The sequence below is a fragment of the Anser anser genome (assembly GCF_964211835.1).
Source record: "Anser anser genome assembly, chromosome: 1".
NCBI lineage: Eukaryota > Metazoa > Chordata > Aves > Anseriformes > Anatidae > Anser > Anser anser.
Window position 1 is genome coordinate 215,344,034 of NC_139720.1, and position 22,424 is coordinate 215,366,457.

Below are 22,424 nucleotides of genomic sequence, written 5' to 3' on the forward strand. Positions count from 1 at the left end.
TTCTATGCAGAGCACAACCCTCCTCTTGGGTTCCTCCTTTCCGGCTGATTCCTGCATCACTGATGCTTGGGTTGGCTCAGTGCTCCTTGCGCTGACAGCAGGGCTTACACCACTTCACCCTGCCACGCTGCCTCGCATTGAGGTGCGTGTGGTCCCCACCATGACATTACAGCAGGGGTGCACAGAGGCATGGGAGGTGACGACTGAGGCTGCTGCAGTGGATGTGTAACTGTAGCTGTTGATTAAAGCAGCCTCCCGTTCCCTGGGAGCCTGGAGCTGCACCGTTTCTTAGATGCATCAGTCTGACTCCTGATCAGAAGCGAAGCACAGATGTCTCTTGCATGGAGAGGTGAAGTGCTGCTGCTGTCCAAGTGATACCATGATATAATGTTTCCAAGTGATATCTCGGAAGACATGAGTGCACTGGCCAAGGAGACAGTTGTCCAGCATCCATCAGGACTGAGCTGTTAGTTTCACACCAATAAACTTCTGTCATGTCAGTGTTAGGCCTTTGGTCTAGGTTCCCTTTCCAGTCACTGAAGAAAGATGGGCATTTCTGGGGCATTCATTGCCCTAACATCACGGGCATTCATTGCACCTAGCATCACACCTAGTCTAGGGTCAGATAAATTATTTTCTGGGGAGCACCTTGCTCTCTGAGCATCTCGCCTGCCTTTATAAGCGTGCGAGAACATGAGTCCTGCCAACTTCTTCAGCAGTCTGAAAATCCCTTCCCGGATCTGCTTCATCTTTATGCCATAAATGAATGGGTTGAGCATGGGAGGGACTGTCAAATAGAAATCAGCCACCAGGACTTGGATGTGAGGTGCCAAGCCGAAAGAGAACATCTGCAGGTACATAGAGAGGAGGCCGCCTATGTAAAACAGGAGGATGATGCAAATGTGGGACCCGCAGGTGCTGAGGGCCTTGAGACGTGCCTCTTGGGATGGCAGCCTCAACACAGACCTGAGGATCATGCCATAGGAGACAGTGATGAAGACAGAGTCTGTCCCGACCAACAGCGTTGCCACGATGACGCTGTAGAGGTCACTGGTGGATGGGTCAGCACAGGCCAACTTCACCACGGCCATGTGCTCGCAGTAGGAGTGAGGGATGACTCGGGATTTGCAGTAGGGCAAGCTGGTGAGGAGGCACATTAAAGGTGTCATGACAGCAGCTCCCCTGGCCAGAGACAGCAGTCCTATCTGGGTGGTCCTTGAGCTCGTTAGGATGGTGGAGTATCTCAGGGGGTTGCAGATGGCTATATACCGGTCAAAGGACATTGCCAGCAGCACCCCTGACTCCACTGCGGTGAACGTGTGGATGAAGAACATCTGGATGAAGCAGGCCTCAAAAACAATTTGTCTTGAATCCAGCCAGAACACACCCAGCAGTTTGGGAACTACAGCCGTTGAGAAAGTGAGGTCAATGACAGCCAACATGGAAATAAAATAGTACATAGGCTCATGGAGACTTTTGTCCAACCTCACAGCAAGAAAGATCAGGATATTTCCCAGCAGGGTCATGACGTACATAAAGCAGAATGGGATGGAAAACCATATGTGGAGATCTTCCAGGCCAGGGATGCCCATCAGGAGAAAAGGCAAAGAATTGGTGTTGGTTTGGTTGGGGCTTGACATGGCATAGGTGGAACAAGTCAAATATTTGTTCCTGACTTTAGTTCCCTGTAACACAGTGACAGAAAGGTTGGGATTTTGCTGCCATCTTGGTTGTTCGTAAAACTGTGCAGACTACAGTTTTCAGGCATCACGCAATATAGGGAAAAACTTTCAGGACCTGTAACCCACAGTCAGGCTTTTAAACTGTTGCTGTGGTCAGTGCCTTCCGCAGGAGTCACTGCCGGAGAGTCCAACCTGTCCTATTGCTCACGTGGGGCCACCTTCCCTTCTGATTCCCCATCCAGCCACTCTGCGTAACCTCTGGCTTTTGCAGCAAGTGTGTCTGTCTGAAGGCTGGCACCGCGGTGTCCTGCCCTGCCACAGCTTCCAGTCACTATTGCAGGGAGCAGTGGGCAAAGCGGGGCTTGATGACCCCATGGTCTTTGCCCCCTGTCCAGCCCTCATGAGCAGTGCAATGGGTGGCTTCGGGGCTTGCAGCAAGGACCCCTGCTTGGAGACAGGACAGGTCACTTTGGGTCATGCAGAAGCTCTGCCCGGACAACATGTCCATGGTGAAACTGAGCTGAGAGAGAAACTGCAGCCAGGAAAATGATGTTTCAGGCAGCAGCCGCTGCTACCCTCAGCCAAGGAAGGTACAATTAAAATGGTACGAATGGCCTGCACGCTCCTCCACCCATGGGACTGCAGGCCAAAGCAATGAGGAATGCTGTCCTCTTTGATGTTCCCATCACAGTGACACAGTATTCACTAAAGCATGCTTTTTCTGAAAGGTAATGCACTACTGCAGGCTCATGAGCATTTGGAGATGGAGAACCTCCATCCCTTGATTTTTGCCCCAAGTGCTACTTATCCTCATGGTTATAACCATGCACTTTTCTTCCCGCTGAGCATTGCCTGTCTACTCCTTCCAGCCACAGCTCCCTATTCTGCCTTCCTGTGCTTGGCCAGAGAGCTCTTTGTGGCACAGTATTTTCACTGAAGGTGTGCACTTGCCACGACCAAGGAGTTATTCTTGATAAACTAAAGTCCCAGAGCACTGCAAGTTTCTCATCCCCAGCCACCTGTTCTATGACCTGCCTTATGAGAGGGTTTTTATCCACACATCTACATGATATCAACTTAATAATTTTTTAAATATAACCTCCTCTATTTCTGTTTTATGCATCCAAAATTGCACTAGCCCTTTGGGTCCCAGTGACACCAACAAGTGTGCTGTCAGATGCTTTCCAGAGCTTCTATTTTCTAGGATGCAGTGCCCCCCCTGTGTAAACCTGCCTACTCTCCTCATCAGTTTATTTCAGGCAGTTCCTTTGAGGGATTGCATCCACCAATCTCTCTGGACTGCTCTGCATGACTTGTCTTTCCCCAGCACCATTTGAGACACAACTTGTACTGATTTTAGGACTACTGAGGAAAGTGGCACAGAATAAATTCTAGCCTAGAGCCAGCACTTGCGGAGTCCCTGCAGAAACACCCGTTTTGTGGTGGGCAGCTCCTCAGAGGAAAGCAGCGTGGCGGAGGTGCAGTCTGTGCACCGTGCACACACATGCGTGCACATTGGTTAACCAAACTTGCCATCTCATCAGAAAATCAAATCAAGTTTGTTTGACAAGAGCTATCTCCTGTGAAGCCACATTGATTGCAATTAATTTAATTTGATTCCAGTCATGTAAATCTTTATTGACCAAATCTTCTGTTATCATCTTGGGCAGTCTGCTGGGCATTGACGTCAGGCTAAGCAATCTGCAGTTAATCACATTATCTTACTGTCTCGCTAAAGTAATGGCCTGAGGAAGCGTGTCTGCAGTCACCGCGGCATGCCAGGACTAATAAAAGTTTGGCAGAGCAGTCCAGAGACCTCCTTGGCCAACTCACAGACACCTTTTCCCTTGTGCCATTTACCCAGGACCGCTGTATTTGTTTTCTGTTCTTGACAGAAGCTGTTTAACATGCTTCTCATTTATTAATTAGGAAAATTACATTAAAAATAAATAAATAAATCTCTGATTGCCTGTCTCTTGGGTAGGCATAGACCTCTCCGCTTCATGCAGAGGGGTAGTTGTCTTCATTTGCTTTTATCTGATTTCTCTACTTAATAGCTTCTAATTGCATGGCATCCTGACCAGCTCTCCCGTGCCACTTTTGCCCGTGGTGTTGTAGCTGCAGCTTCACGTGCCCCACTCACCTTCCTAACCAAAGCTGCCCCTTGCTGCAGGCATGCAGAGGTGCAGGCTTGGCCATCAGCTGGACTTGTGCAAAGCACCTCTCAATGTTTTCTCTAATTTCTAATCTCTCTGATTTCTAATTTTGCTCTGCCTTTAAGTTTCATCAGCTTTGAGAAACCAGAACTTTATGAAAAATCAGTACTGCAGGCTGAAATACATCGAGATCAATGCCACCAGTTCCTAGGCACCACCGACCTTTTTCCTGTAGTTTAATTCCTTTTCATCACAGTGAAGTCCCTCGTGCTGTTAATGAGCGCTGGATGCAGAATTCTTTGACTGAGAAACGGGCCCTGTGCTCTCCTGTGATGTTTTATGTCTGCCTTTCACATCTTCCAGACTGAGTTCTCCCCATCCCATCTCTTCCACTCCCTTCCTTCTCATCACAGACACCTCCAGGGCAGTGGGGAACTGCCACTCAGGTTTATGGAGCATAAAGCATGCTCCAGACATACTTTCCTATAGAAATGAAGCCGGGTTATTGCTCCTGGCTTGAGCACAAAGGTGAGTGCTGCCTGGTCTGGCCGCTAGCACAGGATTTAGGACACTCGTTCACATCCAAGGCAAGTTTCCAGCCCTGGAAAAGCTGCTGCCGTGGTCCATGCCCTGACCCGTGCGTGTGTAGCTGGCCCTGGAACTTTTGCTCCTCCTCCACAAATTGCACCCCCGTCACAGGGAACTTCCCTAAGTAAAGGTTTGTCCCCCAGTCCCTGCCCGCCTCTGAACTCAAGCTGCCCTCTGTTCAGGCTAGCCAGAGAACAAGCCTGTCCTCCTGCACCCTGCTTCAAGCCACGAGTGACCTGAGCTGGGTGGGGATCCCGGGCCAGGGGGCTGCGTGCCCCCTTCGGCATCGCCAGCCCACCCCGAGCAAGCTTCACCACATGTGACAGAACCCAGACTATTTTACCAAACCCTGTCCATCCGCAAGGCCCCCAGCTGTGTGCCCATGGCTTGCAAGTCAGATATCTCTTATTGTATGCAAGCGATTAGGAATATTACCCACGGCTGAACATTTAGTTTGTTTTACAGAAAACATGCACTTAGCTAAGCAATGATTGGTTTATATAAACAGAAACAAACTGGCTTTTTTTTTTTTCTTTTTCTCTTTTCATCTTTTTTTCAGTGAACAAATTCTGGTTTTAGTTAAAAAGCTTGATACTTATTAGCTTACTCTTATTTAAACTCAGAACCTATTTTTAGCTAAAAATATACTCAAAAAAACAGAATTCTGCAACCTTCAGCTTGTGTTTTCATTTAACAAGAAACTTAAATTTTGAACAACTGATTTTTTAAAGAAAGTTTTCAGCAATTGCCTTTTTCCTAGCTGGCTCAGCTTGTGAACATACACAGGCTGACTGCTCTCCCCCAGCCAGCCTCCAGTCCTTGGGCACCTGCAGCAGCCTGCTGTGCCCTGAGCCCGACATAACCCGCCTCGGGTCAGTCCTCAGCCATATCCACCCACCTCATGCTCTGCTTGCAGGCATCTGCCACCCTGGGGGATGCTCACACCGAGGAAAGGATGCCTCCACGTGCGAGGGCAGAGCAGCAGGGATGTACATAAATCACCCCAGCAGTTCTGCAGGGAGACTCCTCCTAGAAGAAGAGTCCCAAGAGCACGAGGCCTCTGCAGACAAATTCTGTAATAACCTCTGCAAAGGGGCTGGATAGTAACAGCCTAAGTCTCAAGTCAATTCTTTTCCACCTAATTTATTTTTCAAATGGCAGGTGCTAGGAGAGGACCAAGTGAGGCAGAAATAGGCTGCACGAGTTGTCTCCAGCAGAACAACAAATTTGTGTTTCTGCCTGGAGCACAAGCAAGTGCAGTTTCATTTCTGGCTGCTGCTGGACGAGTAGCTGGAAGCATCTCCTGTCTTTCCCCAGGGACAGAGCATCCACAGCTTCTCTGGGCAACCTGTGCCAGTGCCTCACCACCCTCTGAGTGAAGAACTTCTTCCCGACATCTAATCTAAATCTCCCCTCTTTTAGTTTAAAACCATTCCCCCTTGTCCTGTCATTATGGGATTGAGCAAAAAGTCGCTCTCCATCTTTCTTGTAAGTCCCTTTTAAGTATTGAAAAGACACAATGAGGTCACCCCAGAGCCTTCTCTTCTTTAGGCTGAACAGCCCCAGATCTCTCAGCCTTTCCTCATAGGAGGTGCTCCAGCCCCTTGATCATCTTCATGGCCTCCTCTGGACCTGCTCTAACAGCCCCACATCCTCCTTGAGCTGGGGGCCCCAGACCTGGACACCGTACTCTGACTGGAGCCTCACCAGGACAGAGCAGAGGGGCACAATCCCCTCCCTCCCCTGCTGCCACCCCTCTGTTGATGCAGCCCAGGATGCAGTTGGCCTTCTGGGCTGCAAGCGCACACTGCTGGCTCGTGTTTTCGTCCCCCAGAACCCCCAAGTCCTTCTCTGCAGGGCTGCTCTCAGTGAGCTCTTCTCCCAGTCTGTGCTCATGTCTGGGATTGCCCCAGCCCAGGTGCAGCACCTTGCACTTGGCCTTGTTGAACCTCATGAGGTTCACGTGGGCGCACTTCTCCAGCCTGTCCAGGTCCCTTTGGATGGCATCCCTTCCTTCTATCGTATCAACCGCACCACTCAGCTTGGTGTCATCTGCAAATTTGCTGAGGGTGCACTTGATCCCACTGTCTATGTCATTGATAAAGATATTAAACAGCACCAGTCCCAAGACAGACCCCTGCGGTACACCACTCATCACCGGCCTCTGCTTGGATGCAGAGCCATTGACCACCACTCTCCGGGTATGACCTTCAAGCCAATTCCTTATCCACTGAATGGTCCACCCATCAAAACCATCTCTCTCCAATTTGGAGACCAGGATGTCATGTGGGACTGTGTCAAAGGCCTTACAGAAGGCCAGGTAGATGACATTGCTCAGTCTTTTCTTGTCAACTGATTCAGTCACTCCATTGTAGAAGGCCACCAGATCAGTCAGGCATGATTTGCCCTTGGTGAAGCCATGCTGGATGTCTCTGATCATCTCTTTGTCTTGCATGTGCCTTGACATTGCTTCCAGGAGGATCTGTTCCATGATCTCGCCAGGCACAGAGGTGAGGCTCACCAGTCTGCAGTTTCCTGGGTTCTCCTTTCTACCCTTTTTAAAAGTAGGAGTGATGTTTCCTTTTTCCCAGTCACAAGGGATTTCGCCTGACTGCCAGAACTTTCCAAATATGATGGAGAGAGGTTTGGCAACTACATCAGCCTTCAGGACCCTGGGATGCATGTCATCAGGCCCCATAGACTTGTACGTGTTTATTTTCATCAGGCGGTCTCAAACCTGCTCTTCACCTACAGTGGGTGGGACTTTGCTCCCCCAGCCTCCACCTACAGGATCAGGGGAACGAAAGACTTGGGAAGCCTGACTGGCAGTGAAGACTGAGACAAAGAAGTTAAGTACTTCAGCCTCCTCCATGTCTGTTGTTACCAGTTCACACTTCCCATTCATCAGAGGGGCTACACTCTCCTCGGCCTCTCTTTTCTGAGCAATGTACCTATAGAATCCCTTCCCGTTATTCTTTGTGTACTTTGCCAATGTCAGTTCCATCCACGCCTTGGAAATTCAGGATAGCAGAAACGTTCTGACAGCTGATTTTTTCAAGCTGTCAGGAAAAAGTGCAGCGGAAAATCAGAGAAACACCACATAGACTGGAAAAAATATTTCTGACATGGGGAATAACATGCTTGAACCAGTTTTGATTTTGAATGTGTATCACTGACTTTAAAAATGATGTAGAAATGAGATTAAACAGAACATTTTGGGTGGGATTCATCTGACCAAACACAGGTGGCAGGTGTAGACATGGTGTCAGTCTATGGCTGGAGCTAGTCCTCTACATTGACTTCAGGATCCTAAAGACAAGCAGTGTGTGCTTTTCTTCTGAGTCCTTGCTTTAATGGAGCCAGCTTTCCCCAGCTTCACCCCTCTGCTCCTCCTCCACTCTCAGACCCAGCTGGGGTCATGGCTGCTGGCTCTGATGAAACTCCCCTCTCTTTGCAGACCACCATGAGCAACTGATACCACAAGCATCTCTGACACAGACATTCCTCTCCACTCCGTATCTCTACTTCATCACTCACACATCTTAAACATCCTAATGGGAACTGTCACTTATCCCTGCCAAAACTTCCTCGGCAAAGGCTCACCAGACTGCTGCCTTTTTTCCCAAAAGTTGGCTGTTTGTAGCTTAAGTCTTCCTGAATCTCAGAAGGCTCCAGCCAGAGCCCAGGAGTAACATCTCTGCTCCCTTATTGGTAAGGGACGGTAAGGTATCATGGTGGTTTTACCCTGCTGGGCAGCTGAACTCCACCACGGCCGCTCTCTCACTCCCCCTCCTCAAATGGAAAGTTGGGGGGAGATATGATGAAGAGGGCTCAAGGGTTGAGATAAGAACAGGGAGGTCACTCACCAGTTATTGTCATGGTCAAAACAGACTCAGCACAGGGAGATTAGTATAATTTACTACCTATCATTAGCAGACTAGAACAGTGAGAAACTAAAAACAAACCACAAACACCTTCCCCCCATCCACCTCTTCCACCTCCTCCCCCCGAGCGGTGCAGGGGAACGGGGACTGGGGGCTGCGGTCAGTCCCTGACGCTTCGTCTCCGCCGCTCCCTCACGGTCCCTCTCTGCCCCTGCTCCCCGTGGGGTCCCTCCCACGGGATGCCGTCCTTCCCGAACTGAGCCTGCGGGGGCTGCCCACAGGCTGCAGCTCCTCAAGAACTGCTCCCACACGGCTCCGTCCCACAGGGTCCATCCCCCAGGAGCAAACTGCTCCAGCACGGGTCCCCCACGGGCGGCAGCTCCCCCCAGACCCCTGCTCCTGCGTGGGCTCCTCTCCATGGCTGCAGCTCCGGCCCGGGGCCTGCTCCTGCGGGGGCTCTCCATGGGCCGCAGCCTCCTCCAGGCCACATCCACCTGCTCCAGCGGGGGCTCCTCCACGGGCTGCAGCGTGGAGATCTGCTCCGTGTGGGACCCGTGGGTGCAGGGGGACAGCCTGCTCCACCAGGGGCCTCTCCATGGGCCGCAGGGGAATTTGTGCTGCGTGCCTGGAGCACCTCCTGCTCTCCTGCTGCACTGACCTCACAGAGGCCGCCCCTGCAGCCCCTCACTACCAAAACCTTGCCACATAAACTCTATACGGTTATAGGGATAAATGTTGTTAGTGCTGGTACTTCGGTATTTGCTATTGACATGTAGCTTCAGGTTCTCTGAGAGTGCAGCTCTCCCAAGGAACCTCCAGTACCAATTCAAATAATGCCTGCAGAGTATCTCCTCATCCCAGCTCAGAGCTGGACTTCTCATCTGCTGATCCTAAGGTGTAAAGCCTCAGAATGACTCCTTGTGCCTGCAGTTTCCAGATAAAACCTGTTGCTGCTGGGGGACCTGACCTACCTGCGTCATTGCTGGCTGCATTCTGGCTTCCAGTTCAAGAGGTCTTCTGCACCCTGGGGAACCTCAACATGGTCAGGTGCTGTGACACCTGGGTGGGGTCTGGATCCTGCTTGGGCATAGCTTGCTTGCTCATAGAGGTCTCAGAGAAGTCTAAGAAGCAGCCGGTCTACCTGCAGCAGTAGTTAGCTAGGCTCAGGACACTCAGATCTATGTCATGCTGTCCTTCAGGCCTCTGAGACATGATATATTTAGCTATTCACCAACTTGTGGTCATTACAGCAAGCAGACACTGAGTTAGTAAGTATCCCCAAGCAGAATCAATGTTTATTTTCACCACTAGAAGATATGGACACCTAGAAAAAGTAATAAATACCACGGTGAATCTCCCTGCCTTGGTTTCCTTACCCAGCTGGTGTGATCTGTTGGACTGACAGAACGCTTTGAAGATTTCAGGATGTTTCTCTTCTTTGCCATATGCTTATAGAATTTCCTCCAGACCACAGGCATCTCCCTTCCCCAGCTGTTTCCAGCACTCTGCAAAATAGCTCATGAAAGATAACTTTTAAGCATAGAGTGACTCAGCGATAAGCTTTCCTAGGTGATCAAATTATTCATCAAATACTCAGCTGCCATCATCACCCAGAAACCTGGACAAGCTGGTCTGTGCTCAGCAAGGGAAAACCTTTTGTACAAGAGAGGCGCAGAGGGGAGATCCTCTGTGGCTAGAGCACCTGCAAAGTGTGACAGTCGTCTGCTGCTAGCCCAATAGTCCAGAAGGGACTAAAAAAGACACCATAGATGAAAATTCGACATTTCAAATAGAACCTGTTTATTGACACAAATATACATGGATTTGTAAGCTGTTGCTTTAAATTATCATAGAGACATTCATGGCATCGGGAACAGCTCAAAACTCAAAGGTGGGTGCTTGCCTTTCTATCACCTGGTAAGAAAGAAGGGGAAATGGGATCCCAATATTTGCTTAAGATCCCAGTTCCAAATACCTCTTGTCACAGAGTAGGGTCTCATGTGGCCACTAATGCCAACAAGTCCTCTCCCATCCTCTCATTGCTTCTGTTCACTGTACATTCACTGGGAATGAAATTGGTGCTGTCTTTGCATTGATGAACACACCTGGAAAATCACTGACTACTGTGTCAGGCATGAACCTTCCTGGAAAATAGCATTTTGAGCACTGCCTGATGGATCTGCTTGGTCCTCATGCTGTAAATGATGGGGTTCAGCATGGCAGGGAGGATGAGGTAGAGATCGGCTAGCAGAACTTGTGCTCGCACAGATACACTGCTGCCAAACTGCTGTGCGTATATGGAGACCATCCCAGGGATGTAATACAGCATCATCACACAGATATGACATCCACAGGTGCGGAAGGCTTTCCAGCATGATTTCTTCCCCAGGACAACTTTAAGGATCATCCCATAAGACACAGCAATGAATGCCATGTCCATCCCTACTATAAGAGAGGACATAGACACACAGTAAAATCTAATAGGTCTGGGGTCTGCACATGCAAGCTTCACCACAGCCATGTGCTCGCAATACGAATGGGGAACCACAAGGGAACGGCAATAGGGGAGCTTTGTCACCATCCCTGCCAACGGGACTATGAAAAGGAGAGCTCTCACCACGATAGCCAGGCCTATTCGGGCAATTGTTTGGTGATTCAAGATCCTTTGGTACCTGAGAGGGTGACAAATTGCAATGTAGCGGTCAAAAGCCATGGCCAGGAGCACTCCGGACTCCTCTGATGTTGCAGAGTGAACAAGGAACATCTGAACAAAACAGGCCACATAACCAATCTCAGTAGAATTCAGCCAGAATATGCTCAGCATCTTTGGGATGATGGATGTCACCATCACCACATCGATGACTGCCAGCATGCCCAGGAAGCAATGCATGGGGTCACGCAGGGACTTGTCCAGCCCAATGACAAGCAAAACTACACCATTTCCGACCAAAGCGATGATATATGCTGAGCAGAAAAGTATGCCCAGGCAGATGGGGAAAGCTTCCAGGGTGGGGACACCCACAAGGATGAAAGAGGAGGAGCTGCCGTTGGGGTAGTTGAAGGGATCAGAAGCCATGCAGGAGAATCTTGCTTTTGTGCTTAAAAAAATGAAAAAGACACCTGTTTAGGATCACCAAGATGTCGAGAACTAAAGTTGAGAAGCTGAGTACAATGCATCAATGCATGTGCCAAATCAGGAACCCAAACTGTTGTTACAATATGTGAGACGGGACCTCCACAGCGTAATGTGACAGGGTGGGGGGGACGGGGCAGAAATGCTGACTAAATCGAGCTGTTGTCACTTGTAGGTTACTTCAGATAAGTTCATGTTTCAAATCATACCACCAGGGCTGAAAAAGGATCTTCTACAGTCCATTGTTTGTGAAAGACTTGTTTCTTTGATGGCTGCTTACCACCACTCAGTTGAAATCTTGAAATAAGCTGTTACTTCCCTCAGGCAGCGCTTTTGCCCGAGCAGTCTTAGCTTCCCTGCAATGGGCTCAACACAGAAAGTTGCTCCAAATTTTTAAGGAAAAAAATGGTCTGAGAAAGTGCTCTGGCACATTAAGAAAGACCATGAAAATGTCTTTTCATAGAATCATAGAATCACAGAATCACAGAATCATAGAATCATAGAAACATAGAAACATGGAATCACAGAATAATAGAATCATAGAAACATGGAAACATGGAATCATAGAATGGTCTGGGATGGAAGGGACCTCAAAGATCATCCAGTTCCAACCCCCCTGCCATAGGCAGGGACACCTCCCACCAGATCAGGTTGCCCAGGGCCTCATCCAGCCCGGCATTGAGCACCTTCAGGGATGGGGCATCCACAATCTGTCTGGGCAACCTGTGCCACTGCCTCACCACCCCCTGAGTGAAAAATTTCCTTCTAACCTCTAATCTAAATCTGCCCTCTTTCAGTTTAAAACCATTCTCCCTTGTCCTATCATTATCTACCTGAGTAAAGAGTCCTTCGCCACCCTTTTTATAAGACCCCTTTAAGTATTTAAAAGCTTCAGTTAGATCACCCCGGAGCCTTTTCTTCTGTAAGCTGAACAGCCTCAGCTCTCTCAGCCTGTCTTCGTAGAAGAGGTGCTCCAGCCCCTTGATCATCTTTGTGGCCCTTTTGCTGCTTTGTCTTCGTTTTTTCATTCACCCACGAATGAAGCCTGCAAAACTATTTTTTATTCTGTCAGGAGAAGCTTGAAGGAAATACAAACCCTCCAGAGAAAAATTCTGGAGACGAGAAGAGTCTGAGAACTGTGGGTAGGTTCATTAATTTAATGTTAGACACAGTCAGCATGGAAGCTGTGAGAAGCAGAAGCTAGACAAATTCAGAATAGAAAAAAGGAAGACATTGGAAGACAACTAAGGAAACATAGCACTTAAATTTTCAAAATAGGGAGTGGACTTTTGTGGGATAACTGTCATTTGAACAATGGCTTAACCCCAGGTGTTGCTGCTGGCACTGCTGGCTGAAAAGGCTGTTCAGGATGGAGGTGTTGGCCTAAATGTTTGTGAATCAGGATATTTTGGAGGTTGAAGTAGGGTCTAAATTCCTTTTTAATTACTGTACTTTATTGCACTGCACTGAGCTCTTGTGTTTGCGTAACCAGCAGCTGCAGGAGTCAGTTGTGACTCCAGATTTGCACAGAGAACAGTGAGGTTAACCAGCGGCTGCTTTCTCTGACCTGTAGACCCACATGCTGTCAGAGACACAGCCCAACCTTTCCGACCACCTTCTCTTGCAAAACATAGATGTCCACTCTTGCAAACATAGCTGTGGACCCTGGGATGGTGCAAGCCCGAGTTTAACACACCCACATTGCAGACTCAGGTGATGGTTCAGATACCTAAAGATAGGTGCTGAGAGCCATCTGAGACCCCTGGTGCCTACTCAGCCTCTATTCCCTTCACACCCAGCAGTGTGTGGGTCTCCTTCAATCCCAGGGTTACGGTCTGCCTCTCCCACGTGGATGCTTGGGTACCTAGGGGCATCTTGAGTGGCTGTAGACACCCAAGTAAGGGGCAGTGGAGTGGCACCCTGAGGGTCTGAGCCCCTGTAGCAGTCAGAGAAGAGCTACAGCATGGGCCCTACAGAGTAACTCACTCCCTGAATGTAGGGCCCTGCCCTAGGGTAAGTAGAAATTCTCTACAGGATCTGCTGACCACAGGGGGTAGGTCACCACTGTCTGTAGTCAGTGACCGGGCAGTAAGCATTCATGCACGCAAGTGCATCTGGGCACCTACCTCTAGGCACTTACATGTGTTTGAATCCGGAGCTGGGTCCCCAGCTGCATATATCCAAGGGAAGAATAACTTAGCTTCCAGAAGGTCTTTCTCACAGGCAGGGCCTGTTTCAATATAATTATCAGTATGTTTCAATAATATTATCAGTGCTTCAGCAGTACTGAAGACCCCTGATCACTGGAGCTCCTTGGCCTGGAGCACAGAAGAGTTTTGCATCCTAAGCAAAGGTTTGTGATCTGGGTCTGATGAGATGGATAAGCTCCGGTAGGACTGTCACCTGGAAGGTGGCAGCAGTACATCTCCGTGTATTGCAAAGTGCAGAAAGGCTGGAGTATTAATCTGTCCTTTGGAAGTCACCTAAGGGACACCAGATGGAGGTTGGGCTGTCTGCCCTGTGAGAAGATGGAAATTTTCAAGGCTGCTTCAGCTTCATGCATTAGCTCTCTCTTTTTGTGTCATACTGTTGGTGTCTTGGGGTCATGGCAGTCTGCAGAGCCTGCCAGGGCCCTTGGGACCAATGCACAAAAAGTAACTAAGGAGTCCACAAGAGGAGAAAAATACCTTTGGTTTGCCACAGAGCAAGGTGCTTTGTAAACTCCAAGTTTCCATTCTTCCCTCTGCTCAGAACCACAACAGCAACCTTCTACATCTGTTGAATCCCCAGAAAGAGTTTGTGCAAGGATCTGTGCAGGGAGGTGGGATCTGGCAGCAGGTCCTTAGCCCTGACTGCACCATGCAGTATGTAGGTGGGGAATGACGCTTACTCATCATAAGTGAGGAAACCACCTGATGGCAAACCTCCAGCAGGCATAGGGCCTACTTGTCTTTAAGGGTCATTAATGGGATGCCAGCTTATTAGGGAATAACTCTTTCCTATTTTTTTTAGCTTATTTTCTAAAAAAACACTTTGGGGGAAGTGCAGATAAGAACTTATGTTTGACCAGAAATGGAGTACAATTAGAATGCCATTCTGAAGTGGAGCTGTCCTGTATTTTCCTGTCAGCCATATAAAGTTTTCCCAGCTGGTATAAGGCAAAGAGGTACACTTATTTTACTGTGGTGACTGGGCTGTGGTAGGGCCATGTAAGCATGACACTGAGAGGAAGGGTGGAAGAGTTGCGGAGAGCTCCCATCCTTACTCCGTCCCACTGGAATTCCTTGCTATTTGGTCCTTTCCCCCCACCCCCCAAATCTGATAGGAGGGAACAGAACAGGATCTGTTCTGCACAGGGACTCGGCAGTGAGGAAAGTGAGATGGGGCAGGAAATGAAGACACGGTCATTTGTGATGCGTGGAGAATGTCATTCCTACATTTTTTTACCAGAAAGGGGAGGTTTTCGTGAAGTGGGGCTTTTGTTCTGCAGATGCACTCACCACCCTGAGAGCACTCTGTCCTCACCCTCTCTGCCCTATCTCCATCTCTGCAAACAGCACGGTCCCAGCAGGATGTGTGTCCGTGCTCAGGGTGTGAGATGGAGATCACAGAATCACAGAATCGTGGAATGGTTTGGGTTGGAAGGGGCCTTAAAGATCACCTCATTCCAGCCCCCTGCCCTGGGCAGGGATACCTCCCACCAGACCAGGTTGCTCAGGGCCTCATCCAGCCTGGCCTTGAGCACTTCCAGGGATGGGGCATCCACAACCACTGCACAACCTGTTCCAGTGCCACACCACTCTCATAGTAAAGAGTTTCTTCCTTATATCTAATCTAAAACCACCCTCTTTTAGTTTAAAACCTTTACCCCTTGTCCTATCACCACACTCTCTGACAGAGTCCCTCCCCAGCTTTCCTGTAGCTCCCTTTGGGTACTGGAAGTTTGTTACAAGGTCTTCTCCAGGCTGAACAACCCCAACTCCCTCAGCCTTTGTAGGAGACGTGCTCCAGCCCACTAAGCATCCTCGTGGCCTCCTCTGGAACCTGTTCTAATACGTCCATGTCATTCTTGTGCTGGGGTCCCAGAGCTGAACGCAGGCTCCAGGTGGGGTCCCACGAGAGCAGAGCAGAGGGGCACAATCCCCTCCCTCACCCCGCTGCCACACTGCTGCTGGTGCAGCCCAGGGTGTGGTTGGCTTTCTGGGCTGCATCCGCACATTGCTGGCTCATGTCGAGCTTCTCGTCAACCAGCGCCCCCAGGTCCTTCTCATCAGGGCTGCTCTCAATCTGTCCTCCCCACTTGCTCCTCTTGAGACTAATTTTGTCTAAGTTTACTTCAGCTTCGAAGTCAGGCGTTGCCACTGAAACCCCCCTGAGCAAAGCAGGCATAGCGAAAGGGCTCAGCAGAGCCCCTCACTGGAGGGGATGGGAAGAGCTGCAAGAAGCCTGGTTGGGTGCCCTCAGGGAAGGGGAAAGTCGGGTGATATCCACGTCAGGATGCTACTGGGAGCATCCTACCTGTGCAGCATCAGGCGACATCAGTGGGGGCAGACCCTTTAACTGGAAAATAACCCCAGCCTGGCAGGCTGGACTGTGCACCTTGTGCCTCAGGCCAGGGCTGCAAGAAGTTGGGTTGGAAGAGCCTGGTCTCCGAGCCAGGCAGGAGGATCGGCGGTGTGTTTGAGTTGTTGGTATCTGCTGATTGTACTGTTGGGGGTGTGTGATATGACCTGTGACTGTAGCCAGTCCAGAGGGCAGCAGGCTACAGAAGACACTCAAAAGAACCATGTTCACAACCACCAGCTTGAGTCTGGTGATTACCACAGCTCTTTGTTCTCCTTTGAGAACTGCTCCTTTGTTCTGCTTTGTTCTCCTCTCTAGCTTGGGCAGGATACGTTCAGGATCTCAGAATTCCTCAGAGTCTCAGTTACTAACCCTTCTCTGGCCCTCTCCTCCTCTGCAGAGATGGAAATCATCTGGCCAGGAAAACAGTTTACAAAACACTTCTAAAACTTTACTAGAGAGACCAGCTGGACAGAAGCACCTCCACATTTTCAGTGGTCAGCAGCTCTCCCACTGTGCCAGGATCCAGAGCATAGCTGGTTACTCACAATGGATTTCTATGCATAGCTCATCATGTCACTGAGACAGGACAGGCAAAAACCTGTTGAAGTGGTAATACACTTACATAAGAAGAGCGATTGAGTGGTTTCCCATCTGCTGTGAAGGGGGCATTTACTTGGAAGGTACATGGAAAACGAGTCATGCTATTGCACGGATCCCACTGGGGTTCCCCTGACCCCAATATGAAATATGCCCTGCTGAGACTCTGCCTAGGCTGCTGAACCTTTAGGGTTTATGGGTTGAACTTCTGATCTGTCTTGTTGGGCTTAACATATCTTGTTGGGCATTAACAAATCTTGATGGGTATCATCAGGCTCCTTCACAATTCTGAATTTGCCCCTTACCATTGTCATTCTAGGAAAAATACAAAGTCCCTGCCAGGGATTTCTGTGTCTTGATTTCCATGGTATGAAAGCATAAGAAGAGATGGGATGGAAGTCCATATGTGGTGTTAGGAAGTGAGTTTTCACCATAGTTAAAATCAGGTATATGTTTGCTGAAGAGGAGGAGCACAGCCCCTGTTCCCTGCTTCCCTACTTTAATCCACACTCCTGCTCCTCACCTTCAGTGCCAGGAGGTCACCCTCCTGCAGCAGCCCTGATGCTTTCTTGTGTTTGTGGCCCTTCATACCAGGGAATCTGCACAGAGCGAAGGAGGCTTGTTCAGCTGATCTCTGCAGCTGCTCTGCACATCCCATTGCAAACAATTCCTGCTCCTCCTAAGGCAGCGCAGCACATGAGGGGTGAAGAAGTGATGAATTATCCTCATGGCAGTGCAGCATGAGCAGAATTACAAGATCTCCAAAGGGGAGAGCTAGTTTGCTAAAGTGCCATATGCATGGGCATAAGATCTCACAGGAATTCAGAGGCAAATACTTATGGAAAAATGGCACTTTTCAAAATCCCTGTAATGGTATTACAGGTACTTAAAGGTTTAAGAAAGAGACACAACAACATTGAAAATTAGGGAATCCCATTAAAATATTGGTAAAAAAAATGTAGAAGATTTCAGGACTGATACTGTTTTGGAGTCTCTGATAAGAAAGGAATAAAAGCTTATGCAACACCACAGGGTTTCAGTGTGACCTACATGTCCTGTTCTCAAGTGAGCTGAGCTTTTGTTACTGCTGCAAACGCCTCAATAAATGTTCAAGGCAGGATTGGGAGGAAAAGAAAATCTGTTTAGGGCCAATATCTGGATGAGTGTGTGTGTAAATGTGCATACACGCACAACACCTGTGAACACACACACCCTACATAGCCAGGCACCAGGATCAGGCAGTTGCTAAAGACTAGTATCAATAAATGGAGAATTACAGATCAGGTGGAAAAGGTACATGTGGAAAGATGAACCCATTAACAGCCTTTCGTTTCCGAAGTGGTAACAATCTTTTATCAAGAACTGTCATTAAGAGGAGAGTCGTGAGGTGACACAGAGGAGGACCAATGGTTCAGATACATTTATATACCATTTGTCTTTCTGTTCTGAACAGGAATGTAGAATTGACTTCCTAAAGATAATCGGTTTCACCAGTGAAACTTTTCATGGTGCCTCTGGCTTTTAGCGTTTGGCCGAGAAGATGAAGAGATCACCCTGCTTTTCTCATAAACCACTTTTAAAGATTTTCTTTGCCTCTCCCCCCTTCCCTTCCCCCCCCCCCCCCCAATACTGCCATTGTCCTCTGGTGTGATCCCCATTCCTTCCCATGTGGCGTTAGCAACGGGCTTGGGTCAGGACACAGGCTGGATCTCCTTCTGCCGGAACAGGCTCAGCACCCGCTCCCGGATCACCTTGGTCCTCATCCCATAGATGAGCGGGTTGAGCATGGGAGGCACCAGCAGGTAGAGGTCAGCCATCAGGATGTGGAGGTGTACAGGGATGCTCTGGCCCCAGCGCTGAACACAGAAGGAGAAGAACCCAGGCACGTAGAAGAGCAGAATGACTCCAATGTGGGAACCACAGGTGAAGAAGGACTTCAGGCGAGCCTCTCTGGAGGAGAGGCCTAAAACCGCCTTCAGGATCAGCGCATAGGAGATGGCAATGAGGGTGATGTCTAAGCCCACTATGAAGATGGCAGATGTGATCCCATAGATGCTGTTGGGCCGGGTGTCCCCGCAGGCCAGCTTCACTACTGACATGTGCTCGCAGTAGGAGTGGGGAATGACATGAATGCCACAGTAGGACAGGCTGCTCACCATACATGTCAGAGGGGTCATGAGTCCAATGCCACGCACTGCAGCGGCCAGGCCCAGCTTGGCAATGGTGGGACCAGTCAGGATGGCAGAGTAGTGCAGGGGCTTGCAGATGGCCAAGTAACGGTCGAAGGCCATGGCAAGCAGGACCCCTGACTCCACTGCAGAGAAGCCGTGGATGAAGAACATCTGAACCACGCAGCCCTCAAAGATGATCTCATGGTTTTGGAACCAGAAGATGCTCAGGAGCTTGGGCATGGTGGAAGTAACAAGCACCAGGTCAATGGCAGCCAGCATGGAGAAAAAGTAAAACAAGGGCTGATGGAGGCTTGAGTCTGCCCTAATCACCATGAGGACTGTGAAGTTCCCCAGCACTGCCAGGATGTACATGGTGCAGAATGGGAAGGCGATCCAGAAGTGAGCAGCCTCCAGCCCAGGGATGCCTGTTAGGATGAAGGATGAGGGACTGGAGTGGTTTGGGTAGGACATGGTGCACAGCTGCGCAGCTGGAAGGGAAGCCACAGGAACATCTGGCACAGAGGAGAGAAGAAAAACCTGTGGCAAAGCTCTTCCATGAACTCCAGCCACAGGCAGAACACGCCTGCCTGTCTTCTTGGGCACACAGGCCAGTGATCATATCCTCCTGCCTCTTATCCAGGCACACTCAGCCCCGTCATCTGCAAAATGCAAACACATATGGTCTTAGCCCCAACATTTGGGAGTTATCTGACCTCTCCTCCCATCCTGTGCTGGTCTTTGGCTGTTGTCCCCTCCCCTCCAGTCCGTAGTTTGGGAGTTACAAACTAGATGTTAAATCCTTTCAGTTGCCTTTGGTACAAGAATCTAAGACAGGGAAGATCCAGAATACTCTGAGGATGCAGCTCAGCAGGACTTGTCACCCACAAGCTTTTGCAGGTTGTAAACCATATCTCCTTCTGGGTTGTTGTGCCCCATACGAGTCCCAGCTTGGGAAACTGCAGCAGATGCGCATTTGCACTACCAGTGTTTGTTCCCCAGAGCATTTTTGCTCAGACCAGCACTGTCAGCTTTGGGGCTGTCCTTGCTGGAGCCAGAACTCTGAGCAGCCTTGCTGTAGTCACCCTCTGAACAGGCATCCCTTCTACAGGGCCCCTGTCTCCTCCATTAGGAAGGAAAGCCAGCACCATGAAGGCAATCTGTTGCAAAGTGGCCTGAGGCTGCAGTGCTAGTCCCTTCCAGCATCAGCCTTCACATGTAATGCTTTCCTCTTCAAGCCCTTGCTAAAGGAAAGAAGTGCTGTGAAACTTCCCTGTTTTTCAGGGAAGACAGATGCACAGAAGGGTTAAACTAGCCTGATGGCAGTATGGGAATCACACGCAAGTTTCTTAGGCACTTGTACCTTCTGTTTTCCCCAACATACCATAGATTCAGACTTAATCTCCTTGGCTTTTCAGACATTTGACTTCCCTAACCCCTAAATAGTTTAATCTCTCTGCCAAACTGCTTTGAGCCCTCCACATGACACAAACCAACCAGCATCTGTCTGTTTCCAGTCACTGCTATTTGCAATGTAAGGCCAAATACTGTGAAGCCAATGTTGTGAGAATGCTGTCATGGTAATATTATTCATAATAGTTTATTGCAGAGAGGACTCTGCTTGCCATGTAGTCAGCTACCTAGGCCATGAACTCAGGGGGCAGAGCCACAGCTGGCACAAGCTCTGCTTGGAAAAAGCACATACTTACTCCCTCTTTTCACTCAGAAGTAATTAATCTGAAAATCCTGTGTGCTGTTCTGGGCAGTGTTACTTGTAACTCACCTTGTACAATAAAGCTCTCCAGATCATTAAATATGCTATTAAGCAAGCATCAGACTCAGTTTTTCCCAGGAGTTGGTGCTTTAGTTTACCTTTTTCAGGTGTGTTTGCAGTCCTGTTCTCTTCATGTGATTTGATTTCTTGATTACACACAAACACTCAAAGTACCAAGGAAGCAATGCCTTACCTTTAGCTCAGTCCGTCTGACCAGCCCTATCTGTGCCATGCAAAGAAACTGTCCTGACAGCACTTCGGTGTCATCTGTCTTACACCTGACCTCCTCTACATTTCATGCTTCCTCCTCTTGACAAGCTGGCAGCCACGGTGCCTCATGTAGTGCCTCAGAACCCTGACCACGGACATTGGGACAAGGCTCTAGTGTCATGTTCCAGCCCTGCTCAGAGCATCACACCTGGAGCAGCTGTTCCTTCATCTCCTCAGCTCCAACTCAGCCTTGCACAGACTCGTTCACTACCACCAACCGCCAAGAATGACTGCAGTTTTAGAGTTTTAAGAGACCTAGAGTAATCATCCGGTACATATCATGTCCCCACTATAAGACCAAAAGTTGTCTCTGATAGAAAAACATAAAACCTTATCTTCCATTGCAGAAACTCTGCACTTTCCCCAAAGCATCTGTTTCAGAACTTTTTCCTAGTGTCAAGCCAGTATGTCTACAGAGCTCATGACTTTTGTCCCTTCTGTAAGGGAGGAGAACAAATTATTACCTTCCTCGTGGTGTTTGAAATCCTCTTCAGGTTTGCACAGGTGAAGAGGACAGGACTAGAGATATGATCAGATAATTGCAGATCTTCACAGATGACTGGATCACCAGATGTTACACCTATGTGTCTACAGTTTGTTTGAAGTTGGCTTAACTAACAAATAACTTGCAGACAAATAATTAGCACTGTTGTAATGAACCCATGCAAGAAGGTAAACTGAGGTTGCAGATATATAACTGACAGTTTTCCAACACAATATTCACTTAAAGTAGGATATCTGGAAGTAATGAAGTAGATCATTAACCCAGTAAGAGACAAAGTCCACTTATATGTATTGGCATATCTGCAAGGTAGCTTTTAGGTTAGATTGGTTTATATGCACCTCAATTTTGCTAAGATTTGAACTTGGCTCAGAGCTTGGCACTATGCTTAAAAATACTGGTATAGCCCCAGGTTAAATGAAAAAAAATTCCTCCCAGCTCACCTGGATACTTTGGACGTGACCCTGTCTCTACCTACATCACCCCCAAATACTGCTTTTGTTTCACAAGACTAAGCAAGTCCTCAGCCTTCCAAAGGGACCTGCATGCAAATATTTATGCATCTTAAGGGAACTGATCACTTTAATCACTCACTGCTGGGTCTTAAGAGACTGCAGTCATCACAGAGAAGAAGCTGCTGCCTGGGAATAGACAGGAATAGCAACGGTTTGTAAACAAATGTACTCCTCTTTCCTACTGCTTGGGTTATCTCTGTCTTGGTGTTAAGCAATGCAGAACAGCTTTTTGAGAGAGTGTTCCACAAAGAGGGAAGATTTTAACTTTGCATGGGCAAATACCCCACAGTGAGGACTAATTGTTCAAGTACACACAGCAGTGCATGTGTCCTTCAGGTGTATCTTGGTGGTGTAAAACTATCTGGGTTTGAATCTAGCATCACTGCATACTTTTGCAGGCACAAGATAGCAGCATGGATTCTTAGAGCTCTATTTTGACGCCACCTATCATCAGAGGATCCTGAAGCATTCATGAATCATAGAATCACAGAATCATTAAATAGTTTGGGTTGGATGGGACCTTACAGACCACCCAGCCTCCCCCTGCCATGGGCAGGGCCCCTGCCCCCAGCCCAGGCTGCCCCCAACC

At 48.9% G+C, this 22,424-nt stretch overlaps 1 protein-coding gene across 1 annotated transcript; it reads right to left on the bottom strand.

Annotated features, from left to right (window-relative positions):
* Positions 1-258: 258 nt before the first annotated feature.
* Positions 259-19,520, bottom strand: LOC310892239 (uncharacterized protein). Its single transcript, XM_083819703.1, has 4 exons — positions 18,307-19,520; positions 17,884-17,968; positions 10,451-11,430; positions 259-1,751 (listed from the first exon to the last, which is right to left on the bottom strand). Exons 1-4 carry the CDS (start codon positions 19,246-19,248, stop codon positions 534-536), a joined length of 3,225 nt encoding a protein of 1,074 aa, XP_083675829.1. The 5' UTR covers positions 19,249-19,520; the 3' UTR covers positions 259-533.
* Between the last annotated feature and the right edge of the window lie 2,904 nt (positions 19,521-22,424).